The 18,460-nt window shown below is 38.4% G+C and overlaps 1 protein-coding gene across 1 annotated transcript in view; it reads right to left on the bottom strand.

The window, feature by feature from the left end:
• The window catches only part of LOC121513684 (CUB and sushi domain-containing protein 3-like), a 309,293-nt gene that overhangs the window by 161,092 nt on the left and 129,741 nt on the right, over positions 1–18,460 (bottom strand). The window contains exons 19-26 of the mRNA XM_041793592.1: positions 15,517–15,633; positions 10,963–11,178; positions 9,556–9,744; positions 7,795–7,964; positions 6,470–6,626; positions 4,321–4,512; positions 1,755–1,881; positions 378–580 (exon numbers count right to left, since the gene is read on the bottom strand). Coding sequence (XP_041649526.1) covers positions 378–580; positions 1,755–1,881; positions 4,321–4,512; positions 6,470–6,626; positions 7,795–7,964; positions 9,556–9,744; positions 10,963–11,178; positions 15,517–15,633 — 1,371 coding nt within the window. The remainder of the gene's footprint in view (positions 1–377; positions 581–1,754; positions 1,882–4,320; positions 4,513–6,469; positions 6,627–7,794; positions 7,965–9,555; positions 9,745–10,962; positions 11,179–15,516; positions 15,634–18,460) is intronic.

The raw sequence follows: 18,460 nt of genomic DNA, 5'->3' as shown, positions 1-18,460 counted from the left end.
ATTTTCACTGTGCAGTCAAACACACATAGAATACACAGAATACTGTGTCCCACAGCAGTAGAAAATGTTCTGATAAAGAATATTGCCTTCTAGTTTGATATTATTCTGGGTTATAATGGTTTGAAATAAAATTGTTTTAGCTTATTGTTGGGCCAATTACATGCTCACGACTCTGTGGTGACAGCTATTTATATGTGGAGATTTTAATATGAATCATTCATACCTCAGATAAGTACACAAGCAAACCTATACTCTAATAGAGGTTCAAGATGAATTTCTTACCTACATTTTGTTTACTCTTTCACAGAGAAAATAAATAAATTTGTAGATCTAAAGAACTCAATACTTGAAAGAGTACAGTAAAGGAAAACACTTACTGGAGAAATCAATGGCAAAGCCAGACTTGGTGATGTAAAAGTCCGTCTCAAACTGAATGGTAACAATGTTGAGAGTAGAGTGGATCCCCTCGGGCAGCAGAGAGCCGCTTACCTCCCTCAGAGACATCTCATTCTCAGGAGGGCCATCCCATACTTTCAAGATGTCATGGGAAGCTTCTGTGTCAAATGCGAGAAACTGAAGACTGGGAAAGGTGAACACAAGGGTGTTACTTTGGCTTTACTTCAGCCGTGTCAGTTTAATTATTTGCATTCAAAATGAACATATCCTTAAACAAATACTCAAAGAGAAATGCCAGAGCTCAGATTATCTGGTTTATTCAATAATATTATCACATATTTATGATGATTGAATTCCCTTGCATCATAAATATATCAGGAACTAATGCTCCCAGCAGTGCTAACAGAGGGTGCTGAACTTTTTAAGATTAAATTGTGTTCAAAGGAAAGATCAATCCAATGACAGGGCGCTCATGCTTTTGGGCACATCGGCTGAGATTTGGTATCATTAATCAATTTTTTCCAAAGTAAGAAAGACGAAAGCACAGACTTATCTGCAATCTGTTCAAGAGATGGCCTAAAGCTGCTCTTCTGACAAAGAATATGAGGCAGACTTGCTGAAATCATGCCATGTTTACTTTGACCTCTAAGCTCAAACGGGTTTTATTTCACAGCAGTAGTGGAAGCTCTCAACCACAAAAAAAGCCTCCATGTCCCAAGAAAATTCCCCTGGGTGCTGTCACAGTGTCTACAAAGTCCCTCTCCCAATCATTTTAAAAGGAGCTGCTGCAGGCTGTTTCTCCTGAAGACACACAGCTTTAGATGGGAAAAAAATCATGTTTAAAATCTTAACTGTGCTTTATAATGTCTCATAAAACATTTTGGAGAGGGTTTTTTTTTTTCTATCGTTAAGCTTTTGAAAGTCAGGTCAACTTAGCATGACCTCACTTAATTTAAGATGTATTTAAATCAGACCCCATCCATTCAGTTCAAGGCAATTTCCTTCAGTATAAACTGCAGTCTCATGATAATGTCAGTCAGTTTGATGTCCCTAAGCTTAATAAGCGAAATCTAACGTTACATTTATTGGTATAAATATATAATTATCATTTTAACTTTCTTTAAAAGACTATTTATTAAAGAAATTTCCACATGCTTTATTCTCTCAACACCATTTTTCATTCATAATTATGCAGGAGAAAATTTTCAAGTTTTGATAAATAATTTCAAACCCTGGTTTAAAACTCTTAATCATACTGCTTTCTAACAAGTAATAGAAGACTAAGAATCCTTGCCACTCATTATACAGAATATAAATAGACATTCATGATTCAAATAAGACTGTTGTCAGAAACTTACCTGACAATGTTGCCAGAGTTCACCTCAATGGTCCAGGTGCATCTCAGGTTGTTATCGTAGGGGAAGGGATACCCCGGGGAGAGAATACGCCCTGTAGAAACCCCTTTAAAACCGCCACCACACTCAGCTGTTTTCATACAAACAGAAGAACACAAAATACATAAATCCTTCCAAAAATGTAATCTCACACAACAGGAAATGGAGACACATGCACATACAAGGAAACACTCATACAGTTTGGTGGGGGGTGAGGGGGGCTGTCAGAGCTCCATCTCACTGAGGCTCAGAGCCTACAATGAGGACTAATGAGCAACAGTGTAAGCTCAGCTGAAAATGCACAATTTCCTTTTTTAACAGATAATGGGACTGCAACAAGGACTTCCTGCCTGGACAGAGATACTCATGGATGCAAAACTTGTTTTGTCTCTAAGTATGCCTCCTAATGATGTCATTAATTAACTTTAAAAAGATTGTGTCCAGAGAATAAATAGACTGGGCCTTGCACTGCAGGGAGGACACTGCTACAAATGTTAATGCCTGAAGGAATATCTTATGATCCAATCTATGTCATCTCTCCCCTGGTTATTGTCTTGCTATCCATATTACAGCTCAAACAGCACTTAATTAATAGGAAAATTGCATTAGATTGCCGCAGTGGTAGACTATAATCAGTATAATAATACTGGGCAAATGTAAAAGTCCTTGACAGGAGCCAAGCTGTTGCCCAGGAGAAACGACGGAAGATCCCTTTTCACATTAAGCTTAGACACAAGCTTGTTATTAATATGGACCATTTACTGATCCAGCACTGTTTAACAGCTAATTAATAGACTGATTTTGCTTTAATCATCATCACCATCATCATCGTCTTATCTATTAAAATTTTCTGAAAACACATCGAGGGATAACCCTCATTTACAATGGTGCTAAGGTACAGACAACAATAAAATGGATAAAAACATAATCACAAGGGATAGTAGTTAAGGGGACACAGTATGAAACAAAGAAACTCATTATTTATAAAACTGTTCACAGTATCCACAGTTAAAAAAAATTGAGACACTAAAAACAACAGAAAAATTAAAAGCAATGGCAGCTAAGATCAGTGAGGTCAGTTAGATCTCGGAGTTGTCTCATGGGTATTAACATATTGAGTGCCATTGACGTATATATATATGTCAAAGTGTTTTTTTGGCGGCTGGCACGAGGGGGCGTTCTCACGCTCCCTGTGAGTAATTTTGGGGCTTCTGGGATACGTAGTCGGAACACCACAGTCGGAAGTGACGGCAGATCAAACATCAGAGGTGGAGACCCTGGGGTCAAAGAGTAGAGCGATCGTTATGGAGGTAATCTAAGCTAAAAGTTCTAACTTAGACGCTGGAAGAAACTTTAAACTTTTGCCTGAGAAATCGCTTACTCACTGAAACCAACACTGAATTTAACGACAGCAAATCCAGAGATTCGCTGGATTCGCACTGGTCCAAGAACTGATCCTTGAGGAACACCCTTCGAGAGGTAGAGAAAGGATGACTTGGCATTGCCCATCTTCACACACTGCAGTCCATCAGAAAGGTTCTTTCAAACCACTTACAGCTGTTGCTATCCAAGCCTACCTTGAGAAGTCATTTTAGAGCTAGAGAGTGGTCCAATGTGTCAAAGGCCTTTGATAAAAGAAAAAACGTGCTGCACTGTGTGATTGTTTATTATTAAGTGTTCTAAAGATATCATTTAAGGCAACAGTGGAGGAAGAATTAGGGCTATTTCTTTGGCCAAAATCAAGACTGAAAACAGAGGTAATATGGAGTGAATATACAGAAATGCTTTAAGTTGCTTGTTGACAATGGACTCAAGTATTTTTGCAAGAATGGTAGCTTTGAGATTGGGCAATAATTATTCAGGTTTAGCCTGCATCCACCTTTGTGATGGGGGATAACGCAGGCAGTCTTCCAAACTAACAGAATGCTGCCAGAAATTATGCTTAGGTTGAAAATATGGGTTATGCATTTATTTATGAGGTGTGCTGAGAGTTTCAGAGCAAATGGTTTCTGTTTGTCCATACCAGTGGCAATTCTTACGTCAATATCGCTCAAGGCCTCAACACTCAGTCTGATATAAAAATGTGGATTATTATGTCTTTACTAAAAAAAGGTTAAAAAATTTAAATTTGAAAAATTAAAAAATTCTAAATCATACAGTCGATGCAATACATTAACAGTAATTAAGATCGCCTCAACATATTATACTTAAGGAGTCTGTACAACCATTTCTGCAAATGAAAAAGAGAGATCAGACTCACAATACAACATCAGCTGTTTATATTCCCTTACAAAATAACAAGCAGCCTATTTTCTTACACCACAGTTCAATTAAGTTGAAATCATCTCAGGATAAATCCTTAGGATTAACACCTAGCCCAGCATTGTTGACAGTGTGCCTGTTCAGAATATTAATGTATGCTACTAAAAAACATGGGAAAAAGACAGAGCCAGATTTACCTCAGACAGAGTGTCTAGGACCACAACTTACAACAGAGCCACAGCTAACAGACAAAGACAGAAATAATTACCGATACAGGATGGCAGGTTGTTGTCCCAAGCCCTTCTCTCCCCTGTCATGCACTTCAGAATGCTGCTGCCATGCAGGGTGTAACCTTGATCACAGCCAAACGTGATGGCACTTCCAGCAAAATGACCCTGGTCACTGACTTTAAAGCCAAACTGCGGCACCCCTGGATCATCACAGTGGGATAGCTCAAAACCTGAACAAGAAAGACAAGAGGCACAGAAGGAGAGCAGGTGAAGAAACAAATTAGTTGACTAGATTATTATAAGATGAAGAGCATGAACTCCTACAAACACAGAACTGTTTGTCAGCATTTTAAGTCCATTGGAGAGCAGCCATTCTGCAAACCAGTTCCATATTCCCATTTATCTGCAGGGTAAAGAGGTATTGATTGAGCTTGAGAATAATTTCCAGCTGAGCACAGATGAGGCCCAGGCCTACAGTCTCACTATATTACTTGGCAGTAAAAGATTCCTTTTGGACAGAGCGAACAATTAGATGGTCACAATTAAATTGTTAATCGAGTGTGGACTTGACAAACAGCTCACCCACTTGTAACACTTTGGGGTAATACAAAAGAAATAAAATAAACAAGCCACCAACAAGAAAATTGTGCCATAACTCTTCAGCTCACCATGTTTGAACCTGACCCTGGCTGCTAGATGTGATCCTCTATTTCAGGTGCTAAATGTAAGTGTTCTGCTATGCAGCAACAGTGGCTGCGCATAAACCCAGCAGAGCTGATTTATGGTCACTTCTCCATGCCCATGCCAGATGTTATGGTAGTATTACAAGTGTCATGCCCAGTATAAATCTCCTGCAGTTACTGCTCACATTTAGAAAATTACCTCAGCACTTGTGGTAGAAGAGTCATGAAAACAAGATCAGATTTCATGTTCAGACAAGATATAACTTTCTCATATTCCACCTCTTTGCCCTCATGCTGTTTCATACATCAGTAAATCTTTCCCTAGCTGAAAGAGCTATTCATTTTAGCTGAAAGACCAAATAGAGGATGCACTCTGAGAGGGGTAAAGGTTGCAGACTTACATACTGCCATTTACCTCATGTACATCCCTGGAAAAATCAGAAATTAAAACTAATTACGTGCTACTTAATTATGGGTAATTTTGTAACTGAAAAGGCAGCTTGTAATTAAACCATCGTTTCTCCTGAACTAATTGTAGTTGCAGTGAGAAGCTGATGGCAATTGTAAATGAGTACACATTCATGATTCATTTCAGATCTTTTGCAGCTCTGTCAGGATGCAAAACCAAAACAGGAGTAATGCTGAACTGCAGTCTATCGTTAAACTGTTTTTTATTGGAACCTGAGGGCACAATCGCTGTAATTATCACAAAGACAAAATTGCTATTTCAGGCCCAGTAATCGCAAGTTGGCTTGAAACTTTTTGGCTTTTGTACTTTCAAGTTAAGACAGCACTTGGCCTGCTGCCATTCTCACTAACTATGCTGAATTTTAACTTAGAAAACCCACAGAAAGATAAAAAGAATTTCAGAGCTCAATTGCAGGTGAAACACAAAAACACTTTAAATTGGACTGCAAAATGCAGTCTCACCAAAACACTCTCGCATCACGGTAATAAATTAGAAACAGTTAGCAATGATACACAGTCAGCAGGCCAATTAGCCAGAGCCAGAGACAAACCCCATCTTTTACTGGTCCTCTTCAAGCAATGACCCAAACTTTGAATACAAATGCATCCACTACCGCATACTGTATGCAGAGGCACACATTATATACAGTACAATGCATGCACACTGCTAACCTAAACAGAAACACTGATTTCAAACAATGTTTCACCTGCTTTAACAAGGTACAGCGAGGCAGGCATGGGCACTAATTACAGGAAGGGGAAGCCAAAGGAAAAAAGGATTCACAAAAAAAGAAGGAAGGGGGAAAAGGAAGGAAATAGAAAATGCCAATTTTTCCTGCAGGAATGGTAGAGAAACACAACGCTGTTTAATGGATACCTTGGCAGTCAAGACACAGTGAAGCAGAGTGAGGGTCAATTAAAATTTTCTTTTAAATTCTGCTACTTGAAATGGCCTGGCTCCTCAAGTGAGACTAAATTCACTCATTTGGAAAAGCTTTAGGGCCCTCCTCCTCAAGGGAAATGAAATGTGACTTACTGTGGTATATGAGCCGGAACCCTGCTGCCGTTGCCTCCTGGTCAGAGTAAAATTCAAGCCAGAGATAGTTGGAGGTGCTGGTAAGGGACAGACCCTGCATAGATGTGCCTGTGAAAGAGCCAAGGAGTGCAGCAGAGCCGTCTTTGCCGTCATACACCTAATCAAAGACAGAGAAGAAGATGATGGAGAGTTTTGCTGCATAAGGATGATTAATTACCCACATAAAGCCAAACGATAATATGAAGAATTAAATATTAATACACAAGAAAGAGAGCTACAATTAAAGAGAAGCTATTAGTCCTGTATATCCCCTGTTTTATTTGGCACCTCTACTGCAAAACCAATGTCCTAAATGGGATGTGAAAATGAGACTGGAGTGACCATAATTCTCCCAACTGATTTGATCTTGTGAAGCCGTAAAGCTAAATTAACAAGGCATAATGGGGGATTTATGGAAACAAAAAAGGACTATCTAAAATCATTTATTACTACCTGAAATGATAAATACAATTTCTATTCAAGTAAATGAAAGATGAATGTTCCAACTCTGAGTTTCGTGTTTGTTCCTTTGTTTGTCTATTTTTGTAAAATAAATTTGCTTTTTAATCCTAACATCTTTATTTTTTGTGACATGTCTTTAAATCAACACCCTTTACTCATTTTTTAAAAGCTCTAAAAGTTCATTTTTCAGCAGTATACCTGTTTTTTTTCTGACTGACATCTCCGAAATAACAAGAAATCAAAGATACACAGCCGCAGGGGTTCACTCAATTTTGTTCTATCCTTTCTTCAAGTCAATTTAGCTCTCCAATCATGTCTTTCTACATTTCAGATGTTAAGATGAGTCCAAGAGATAACAGTTCACACAGCTCCATTACGAGAAACACAGATAGAAGGCTGCTGTGTTTGTTAATTGAAGCATTAGACAAGACATCTGCATCCCAAAAAGAGAGCATTCCAGCTGTGAAGAGGGGACTACATAGTCATTTGCATCCAATCTGTGGTGCTTACAGAAACTGTGAAAATGCCCTTGAGCAGAGAAATGAATCCTTCGTTCCCAAAGGGATGATGATGCTACTGCTGTTTGACCTTTGCTCTGGTGTTCAAGGCAAAACACTCTGCATTCTGCCTGGTGGCTCATCATAATCCCTTGTCAAGTTTCCCATGTAGTACAAAATAAAAAGCACCAGGATCTGCCTTGTATGCTTAACATTAATTAAAAATGCCACAAATTGGGAAGACTTATCTCTCAGGTAAATCCCTGTGTTTATTTGTTGGCTCTGTTTTTCTTGTAAACAAAGAGGACGACTGCATTGTGTCTTTACCTTGAGGATGTCACCTTGTGCGAGCTGAAAAGTGTTTGCAGTGATGTTGATGCCTTTGCCTGTTTGGACCTGTATGCTGTACACACATTCGTGGCTGTTGTCATAGCTCATTGGATAGTTTGGTGACAAAAGAACGCCGTCATTGTTGGAGACTGTTGATCCGCACTCAGCTGTAAGAAAAAGAAAAAAAGACCTCATCAGTTACAAAGCAGGAACTGCAAAAGCAGACTACCATTTGAAATTAGTGCTCTAAAATTAGCATTAATTACATATCCTTAGCATTTTACTTAAAACAGTTTAAACAGTTTAAAAAATCTTACTTTGAGGTTATTAACCTCTCATTCCTCCTTGTGTCTATCTAGTTTATTTCTTAACTGTAATAATAATCATAATCATCTGGCACGACACATTTTGCGTTACTAAGAAGACCATTAAAAGCTCAGTGTAAAAACATTAGAGGCATAATTTCTGAGATTTCCATCTATCATTTCTACCATGCAGAAAAAAAAGATTGTAGGACTCTTTTAAATCATTAACTAAAGAGCAAAATGCAAAGTTCAAGCAGTAGAGATACCAACATATGCATCCTCTGCATGGTTACTTAATGCTGCACCCAATAACACATGGGGCAGCTTTTTAATTTATTTGTTTTCCATTAAAACAAGAGCATACCTATTTTAAACTCATTATTTAAGTGAAGTCACTTATAGGCCTACATACATGTTTTAGATATTTGTTTTAAGGCACTTTTATCATGTAAAATTCATGTTGTTGCCACTATTCTTCACTAACACCGAGCCCAGTTGGTGTTTCAGCAGCAGAGTTGTGCAGAGGAATGTGAAGCACTTCATCAGAAGTGGTGACTTACTCCTGGTTCCAGTCCCTGGCTATGAAATGTCTAGTTTTCTGGGATCAGCCTTTGAGATGTTAAAGTCATGTTAACTGCAGTACGCCTCCTCAACCACACCTGCTTCCATCACCACATCACCCACATCCTTCAAAACCTCCACTGGCTCCCTGTCCCCTACCGCATCCAAATCAAAATCCTCCTCCTCATAAAGCCCTGAACCAACAGGCCCCTCCTTACCTTACTGACCTCCTACACCATCACACCCCCTCCCGTAACCTCCACTCTTCAAACCTCAATCTCCTCTCCCCACCCATAAGAACCAAGCACCGAACCTAGGGGGGCAGAGCCTTCTCCATAGCTGCACTCTCCCTCTGGAACTCACTCCCTAACCATATCCAAGACTGTACGGACTCATCCACATTCAAATCCCTGCTTAAAACTCACCTTTTAAACTGGCTTTTAATGTTTGATTCTGTTGTCTTGTCTGTTGCGGCCTGAATATCTGCTTGTTTGATTGCTTGTTGTTTGCTCGTTTAGCTGTTATAGGGTCTTCTGATTTCTTTGGTATGTAATGTCTTTGAACTTTTGCACAGTGACTTTGAGTTTTTTAAGAGCGCTTTATAAATAAAAAAATGTATTATTAGCTGTTGTCAGAAAATCTGCCATTTAAACACCCAGCATAAAAAACAACTTTCAGGATAGTTTAAACCAAGCAACTAAACTCCTGGGGTCTGAGCTTTTAACTGTATGCTAGCATAGAAAATTGGATCTTCATGGGAAGTTAGATGTCAAATAAAAAGTTAATATTTGTGCCAGACACATAGAAAATCTGAAATTGACTGACAAAGTAAATCATATCATGCACATCAAAAACAGGAAGAAAAACGTAATAAAAGCAGATGACCACGTACCAACACACCTTGGCAGAGGGGCACTCCACATGTGGCGGCCACCTCCCAAGCACACAATCTCCTTTGCCCCCTGTAGACGATACCCCGTGTTGCAGAAGAAAGCCAGTGAGTCACCAATACCAAACTTGGAGCCGGTGTGCCAGCCGAACCGGGGGGTTCCAGGATTCTGGCAAGGTTCGAGATCATACTCTGAAAACAAGATGTGAAAAAATCAGTACCTTTTACCTTTTACATGTACTTTACATGCTCACAAACAGCCAGTTAGGTTGGGATAAATCCCAAAAGTTTGAAACCATGGGCTCCTTAACAACTAAGCAACCCTGCATGGGAAATTTTTATAACATGGGCTGCTTGTGGCCTTATCACTTGTGATTTACGTGCAACACAAGCTGCATGAGAAGAGGAAATATCTCCAAGCAACATTCCTGTCACGCTCTATAGTTGCCAAAATGCAGAAATATGTAGACCTGTTAATTTCAACAGAACCAAACAGTACAGCAGCACCCAACTGTGGGACGCAACCTGACAGCATTAGCAAGTTCACATCAAAGGTCATAAAAGGTTAAAAAAAAATGTATTCTAATCAGGAAATCTATAGATGCTAATTACAGAACTTGCAAAGAGAAACACACACTCACTAACAAAATTTCATGAATATTCATAGCTGCATAAGTTATGCTTCACTTCAGTGAACAGCAGGCAAACATTTAGCCTGAACGCTTGTGAAGCAGACCTTCTCACTCTCCCTTATCCTGCTGTACTTTATCTGACTCTCTCTCTCTCCATCTCTCTGTCCGCCCTCTCCATCAACTCCACTCACTCTGTATCACCATCTGTCTCATCTCTCTCTCTCATCTCCCTTTCTAAGCCTTCAATCTCCACCTCTCTCTCTCTCTAACTCTCTATTCCTTGGTCCCTGCATGGGGGGCCCATTATTTAAGTACACCCCCTCTTTCCTCCTGAGCCTCTGCAGTCCTGAGGATACTGACCCACATGGTACGCTTTGATGATCATTCCCATCACGGTCAGACAACCTCTACCTGCGTAACCTCCATGTCTCTTAATTATCCTCCTCTGATCGGCACAGCCTGAGGCATGGGCCACCTTAAGCCTTCTCCCATTCTGACCGTCAAATCACTTCTCACATGTTTCTTTATGCACGCTTTAGAGAGGCTTAGCTTTTTTGATCTCATCGTTGAAGGATCTGTCCGTCTGTCTCTCAGAGTGTCTATCACTTTTGCTTTCTACCCCTCCTACTGCACAATTCATCCAACCACCTCCTATCTGCCTTTTCCACAAAATCCATCCACTTTCCTCCTAAATATCTCCTCTTCCCATCCTGTCCACACACCTACCAATACCCACCCTTCCTGCCTCCTGCAGATAGCTCCTCGTATGCCATCGTACCTGAGAAGGAGATATTGAATCCCTGTAGTGATATAGAGAAGTCCGAAATGAAGCGTAGCTGGGCCTTGAAGTTCCCGTATAGGCCAGCATTAACCGGCACAGGCCTCTCTGAGCCAGTGAGTCGAGCCAGCGGCTGGGCGAAGCTGCCGTTTTCTGTTATCAGAAGGTAGTCATGGTGATCCTCCAGGTGGAAGGTGTGAAAAGTGAATTGGACTCCTTTAAGGAGAAAATAAGAAAGGCAGGCATGAGAAGTTTTCAAGGATAATAAAAATATCACTGATAGAAATATATATATATATATAAAACTTGAAGTAGGCTATGCATTATGCATAAAGTTGATGTTTTTTTATGTTAATACAGAGCCATAAGTTCAGGAAGAGGATTGGCTGTAAGACACTGCTACTAAGATTTAAGAAGGCTTCCTCTGACTAATTATGTCTGCTTTTAATCCAAATTTAAAGCCAAAGTTTCCTAGTGCCATTAACCCTTTTAAAATGAACAATATTCAGTATTTATCTAGCTCTTTGAAACATCAAACTACACAACACATTTTCCATTAATTAAATAATGAATGATTTATCCTTGACACACAGAAAGGAAGAATTGCAGATCTTACATTCTAAGCAACATAAAAAAAATTACAATCAATTTGGAAATGCAGAGTAGAATACAGTTATGATAACAGAGAAAACATCTTAATTTTCCAAACCCTCAAGTACACAATGAAAATATTCAGACTTAGATACAGACTTGATGGATATATACAGACTTACATACTTCTTTTAATTTGGAAAACAAGCTCCAACTCTACGCACCCTGTTTCTCTTCTCACACTGAAACTCAGATCCAATAACAACATCTTTATTCCATACATGATGGCCAGTTGGCTGCTTTTCAGTACAATAAGTGCTGCCGTTTTAGTGCCATCTGTTGAATCTGTACAAAAATGATTCTAAAATATTCCCCACAACGTGCTGCTCACTTAAAAGCTTTAGTCCAAACTAAGCATGAAATAGAAAAAACTGGATGAAATGATTGATTGTGCTTTTTAAAGCAGTAATTATATTACAGAGGGTAAAGCCAAATGATCAATTAATAATGAGCTATCCCAAGAGTAGGTTGAGTGAACATCACATTTTTGTATGGGAGGAGGATAATAATAATCGCTACTATCCCCAAAGATGAATTTGTCTCAAAGTCAAATGGACAGGATAAAAGAACACAAGGTAAACCAAAATGATTCCTAATTTGTTTTTTATTTACAAAGAAAGGCTTTCCTTGTATTTCAGGTCCAGCAAAAACATATTAAATAATATTTAAAAAAAAAAACCTGTCAAAGAAATCTTTGTTATGTCATCACAACTGTTGTGATTAATTCAAGTGAGGAAGGTATAATTGTTTACACTGCACGATTTAGTATCCACTGTATGAAAAACAAGAATAATTTTACCCATAATGCCAATTTAACAACAAGGAAAAGTAAATAACAACATTTGATTGACATTACTCTAACGTAAATGTAACAGAGTCTAATGCTATTAACACTAATGCTATTTCCCAGGATGCACAATGCCACTTCAGCCACTGACCAGTCTGTGCTTTGCATTGTGGGAAAAAGTGCAAGAGGTAGACTGGTCTGATACATGCTACAGATTTTGTTTTTCAACACCCTGATATTTTTGGCACACTTGCATTTGCCCCCAAACTGCATACTACATTATGGCCATAGCCGTGCACACTACTAGTGCAGTAGACAGTTTAGATTGCAGCAACTGTCTCCCCATAATCGGTGGTTCTGTCAGTGTTTCATTTGGAATTGTTTTCTAGATCCATTTGGAAGTGCAGACTTCTATGTAAGCACAACTAAAACATTGTCCGGTGTGTTTTTTTTTTTTGTTTGTTTTTTTTTGATCAATTCTAAAAATGTAGTTTCTTGGTGCTTGTTATTTCTGACCCAACATTCTCTGTTTCCCCTTAAACATGGGCCAGATGGCAACTACATCCCAGCTGCAGTGTCTTTGGTCTGCTCTTTAAATCTTGTTTTTTCTTTATCTCAGCACTATTTAGAAATGGCAGTTTTGTTTGCTAAGAACTGTAAGTATTTTATTCTCTTTGCCCCCTGTTTTAATCCAATCCAATCCAATTTAATCCATATAGCCACTTGTGATTTTAGCGGTTATCCCTTCAGGACAACTTTAAGATAATCAGGGTCTTCCTCCTTATCCTCATAAGTCCTTATTTCAACCCTCAATAGGGCCCCACTTCAAGAAGAAACCTCAAAGGATTTAGATTTTAAACTTTTCAAGTAAGGGAAACAAATATTACTTTTTTGTGTCAGAATACTATAAAGGTTACCTTTTAATTAACTAATGCAGCAGATCACTAAAGTCAGTAAAGTTCAAATCATCTGAGCACACACATTAGACAATTCAGCCTGACCATCAGGCAACTGGAGACCACACACCTGCCGACCTGCCAACGACATCGAAGGGAAGATACCCCACATACAGAATCTGATCAAACGCAACTTCAGAACAAAAATAAACATGGATGACTATCAATATTCTCGGCTTGCTGTACCTTCCCCACAGGCTGTTCTGGAGTGTGTTACAGTTGAAGCAAAAATCATAAAACTAGAAAGAGAATGTGAATTAAATCCTGTCTGGAATGACGGTGAAGGTCTGTATAGCTTTGTTGGCGGTGAAAGTATGTAACATCTGAGCGAGCAGCGAACAATCTGCTCGCTCTCACTGGTTGTTGTGGGCATTCTGTCGGAATCATTACAATCTAGAATCATAGTAATCAAAGGTGTTTGATATTTATGATTTTACTATGATACGATTTGGAGCAGTAGAATAATCATCTTGACAACTCACTTGAGGATAATTTAGACAAATAAACATTTACGATGAGTCTCCAATCAGGATATGCCCCCATGATTGTCAAGGGAGGCAAATCTTGCCTTAAATGCCTTAAATCTGTCTTAAAAGTGTTTAGTGTGTGGCCAGCCTGAAGGTGTAGAATAATTTAGTCTTGATACAATTCCAGAACCCTTTGGGACTCATATAATGTAGATCAAGTTTTAATTAACGTCTCTAGACATACATCTCTATGCAAATGCAGAATACATTCCACTGTTACTTGTTGCTTTTAAATACCACCTCCTTTTTTGTTTCCATGGTTGCTAGTTTGACTGTAAATAAAAGCCAAGCAAGGAAAAAAAGGTTTGGTTGAAGGTCTTATATGTCTACCAGTGGCTACAACCAAAGCCTTCAAAAGTCAGCATAACTTTAAGAGGTTTAATCAGCGTCAGAAAGCTGACGTGTTCCAGGACTAATAGTTTGGGAATACTAAGTTTTACTTGAACTTTCGTACTAAACCCTGTACTTTTTAAAACATACTCTGCCGATTTATTCAAATGTTTAAAAAATAAATTGATTTCTAAGAGTGTCTTCTGATTAGTTTTGTCTTGACAACATTTTATGACATGCCTTGAGGCTTTAAGGGAGGTCTGAGTAAAAGTGCTTTATATTTGACATTTATTCTGAGTGTTTATTATATTTCAGGTCATTTGAAGCACACTAAATTTAGCACAGACGGACAGACAGACAGATGAATGAATGGATGGATAAATAGATTAATAAATACATAAATAAATAACAATTTCCATCATTAACCTACTGAGTGTACATTTGGAGAATAGGAAAACTTCCTCTTTTTTGTTTTTTTGCTTAGATTTGATTGTTGTAAAAAAAAAAAAAAAGCGTTCAATGGGCCTTCTGAGAAGGATAAGGATAAACACTATGGTAAAAAAGAATCAGAGATGATGCAGCTTAGTGCAAGGGCACTGAGATAAACTCAGTGTGCCTTTCAGATGAACTGTAATGTCTCTAAAAACTGATTACTGATCATAAAACTGACTGTGAGGGCTGCGATAAGGAAATAAAACAATTTAATTTAAAAATATGTGAATAAAACTGAGATAACAGAGTTTACTTAACAGGTGAACTGCTGATATGTTTAAGCTGGTGATTAAATGTGTAAAAAGGATCAAATGAAATAGTCTTCTCACTGTGTAAAATGTGAGGAGTGTTTAAAGACGACTACCCTATAACCTCAGCTTAAAGCTAAAATGAGAGGAAGAACTGCAGATAAAGGAAAACCATAAATTAAACTTAATTTTCAGCTGTAGAAACCTCCTTTAAAATGGGAATCACACAGTTTATTTTCAGTAAGTGATCTCTCTATGAATATCATTCTGCCTAGGTTCTCAAGTTGAAAAAAAAAAACAGTGAATGTAAATTATCTCTTTGCTTAACTAAAACATGCTAGACTCTCTTATTTTAGAATAATAACTCCCTGCAGTTTTTGCAATCCCTGTTGTAAGGTAAAATGTTAATTTATGGATTATAATTTGGTAATTGTCACAGATATTGAGGGTGTCACTGTGATAAGGGCTTATGAATAAAAATGTGGTTGCTGAGGTGTGGTATTTGACTGATCCAAAACAAATTGCTTTTTGTATTATTATTGAGGTATTTTAATGCTTCTTACCTTTTCCATGGCTCACTTCAACAGTCCATGTACAGTTCAACGAGTTAGGATACAGCTCTGGATAGCCAGGTGATAGGATGATCCCTCTAGGTCCCCTGATATCCCCTCCACATGAGGCTGAATAGAAAGACAAGATAATGACCGATAACTGTTGCAGAAAAAATGAAGATTGCAAATGAACCAATAAATCCTTCACCTGAAGACAGAGAAGCGATTTAAATGAATTATGCATTTGAGCCATATCACATCCTGTCCTGCTATTTTTATGAGTACCTGTAATTCTGCCAACACAATGTTTTTTTTCCTCCAGCTCCCTCCAAACCTGCCCTACTGCCAGGACAATAAATTATTCATCAATTCAGCTATCCATCTATATTTTCTTTTCTCCTATGGTATTTACACTGGAAAGCACTATCAGGAAACACGACAATCTACTAAACATAATCACAATTTACAAGAGCTGACATAAACATATTCTGAAGACTGCAGCATGTGTCTTTTAATAATTGAGGCTTTACAGTGAGTTAACTGTATTCTTACTAGAAACAATCAGCTCAGTGATTCGTTAAACCACATTTCAGTCAGGGGTAAGGAACAATCCAGTAGCAGTCCACTGTATAAAGAGTTATGACAATAGAGACTGTTGTCACCTGATTTTAACAGCTGTCATTCTCATGTTGACTGTTGTGATACACATTAAAACCAGAAAGCTACTTATCTCAACAGAGAAAGTTAATGGGATAAATCCGTGCGCTGATTGGCTGCTGAAGACCTGGAGGTTAATTCTTGATTCGTCTGAAGGTTAACTCGTCTAATTGGATATTGTTCAAACCAGCAACCGTTTTCTCATTCTGTCATTGTGTTTCAACTAAAAGGTCATTTCCCATAAAGGGGAACTGCTTTTTAAATAAAGCATTTATAAAATCTGACAAGCTTTGCTTTTTTTTCTTCTTCTTTCCGAAAGTGTATTTGTGTGGGTTTGTGTGCGTTTGCCCTGAGAGTGACGTTCAAAAACCTTAGATACTTTCCTCAAAATAGCAATCGTTGTCAAATATTAGGAGTAGAACTTTTGTGTATGCACATATTTTCAAAGTTCTGAATGTCAGAAGATGTTTTTGGAGGATCACTGGGATGCCTGAGGCTCCACAGCTGCACACACCCACAACCCTCTTATCCTCTCTCCTTCCACCCTTGGGCCCTCCAGTGAGCACAACACATCAAGGCATGGATCCTTACCCACCAACAAAATTATATTGCATATTTTATTAATGAGACGAAATTACATAAAGTCATTAAAAGTGGATGAGTATGCTCGGCAAACGATCTACTTCAGAGGCTTCATAGGCACAGAGCCAAGGCTGCTGGCACCAGTTCGGCACACACCTAGGCAAGAATTTTCCACGATACAACATGATGTATCAACCACTGGGCTAGAAAGTAAAACATGGCATGGTATTATATGCACAGTACAGAGCTCTCTGCTGACCACTGCATGTGTTTTTTTCTCATTTTAATCTTTGGGCTGAGTGATCCATGACTAAAACACATTATTTATGGTTTTTACCCTGCAATAATAACTGCCACCGCTGTCCTTAAGTGTGCTTCTGAACTGCACAAAGAGCCAAAGTGTGCAGCTCAGAGATTATGTGAGGTACAAAAACTATCAGGATCCTGCTAAACTTCATACTTAACGCCAAGTATAATCTGTTTTCGGTTTTCGTGATTCGTAACACCCCAAGTTATTCCTTTGCAAGGAAAAGGTCTTTTTGTAGAATGAAAAGCAGTCTGACAAGTGCTTGACTTGTCAGACCCACTGCAGTCTACTCAGTCACATATACTTGGGTTGTTTTCACCTTTGTCAACAAGGCAATTGATTTTTTTTGTTCTTGTTTTGGCTACACATACAAATTTAAATTCAATCAAAAGATATACAGTGCTTAACAATTTTTTTAGACCACCCTAACCCTAACCAAAGTAAGGTTTATGCCACAGCTGCCCTGAATTAACAGCATTGGTAATTACCAAAATCATTATCCACACCAATGAAATCAGCAGGGGGTTATGTAAAGGGTTCCGTATCTATCTATCTTTCTTTCTTTTTCTTTCTTTCTTTCTATCTTTCTTTGTATGTGTACAAGACAACTCGAGAACGGAAAGTCAGATCTTCACCGAACTTTCAGGGAATACTGGGATAGTGACAGGGAAGAATTGATTAGATTTTGGTGATGATCCGCGCACCCATTCGGTTTTTCTCAGAAATTCGAAATTTTGAACACCAGAGTTATCAATAGGAGCGTACGTTCCTCGGTGGCGCTGCTTAGGCGAGGGTCTGTCGCCTCAGACGGCAATTCTAGTTTTTTTATGTTTCTGCAATGGTTAATACACCAAAATGTAGCACCTCTTTAAGCGCAACTATATTTTTATTGCTAAAATATCATTATTATTGTTATCCATGAATTTTCAAATTTACTGACTTACAAAAAAACTAAAAAAATAGTAAAGCACATTAATATTTCTTGATTAATATGTCAAATTACGGTTATTTACTTGCATTCCTGAACAGAAAAGTTAGTTTTAGTGGTTGAATGTTATGCTTGATTCATTTCTGACTTCTCAGAGAAGCCCAGTGAGCCAGCTCAAATTTGGGTGAATTCAGTTTGAAATCCCTCATTCCTGTTCAAAATGGTAAAACATGGAGAGCTCACTGAAAATGAAAGAGTCCGCAGTAAAGCACTTCATGATGCTGGATGGTCTTTGAGACAAATATGACAGGTGGTCTAATAAATTTGTTAACCACTGTATATTCTTCTGGAACTTTAAGCAATAGGCTATCTGCTCAAAACAATAATACCCAAATGAGTAGTTTTGTAGCTTTATAAATTTAAACTGGTAACTTAAAGCCAAAACCAGGTCACTGCTCATACGTTGTTTAAAGATACTTGCA

This window comes from Cheilinus undulatus, linkage group 8 (genome assembly GCF_018320785.1).
Source record: "Cheilinus undulatus linkage group 8, ASM1832078v1, whole genome shotgun sequence".
NCBI classification, from domain to species: Eukaryota; Metazoa; Chordata; class Actinopteri; order Labriformes; family Labridae; genus Cheilinus; species Cheilinus undulatus.
The sequence above is the reverse complement of the archived record's forward strand: the minus strand, read 5'-3'. Positions and strand labels throughout refer to the sequence as shown.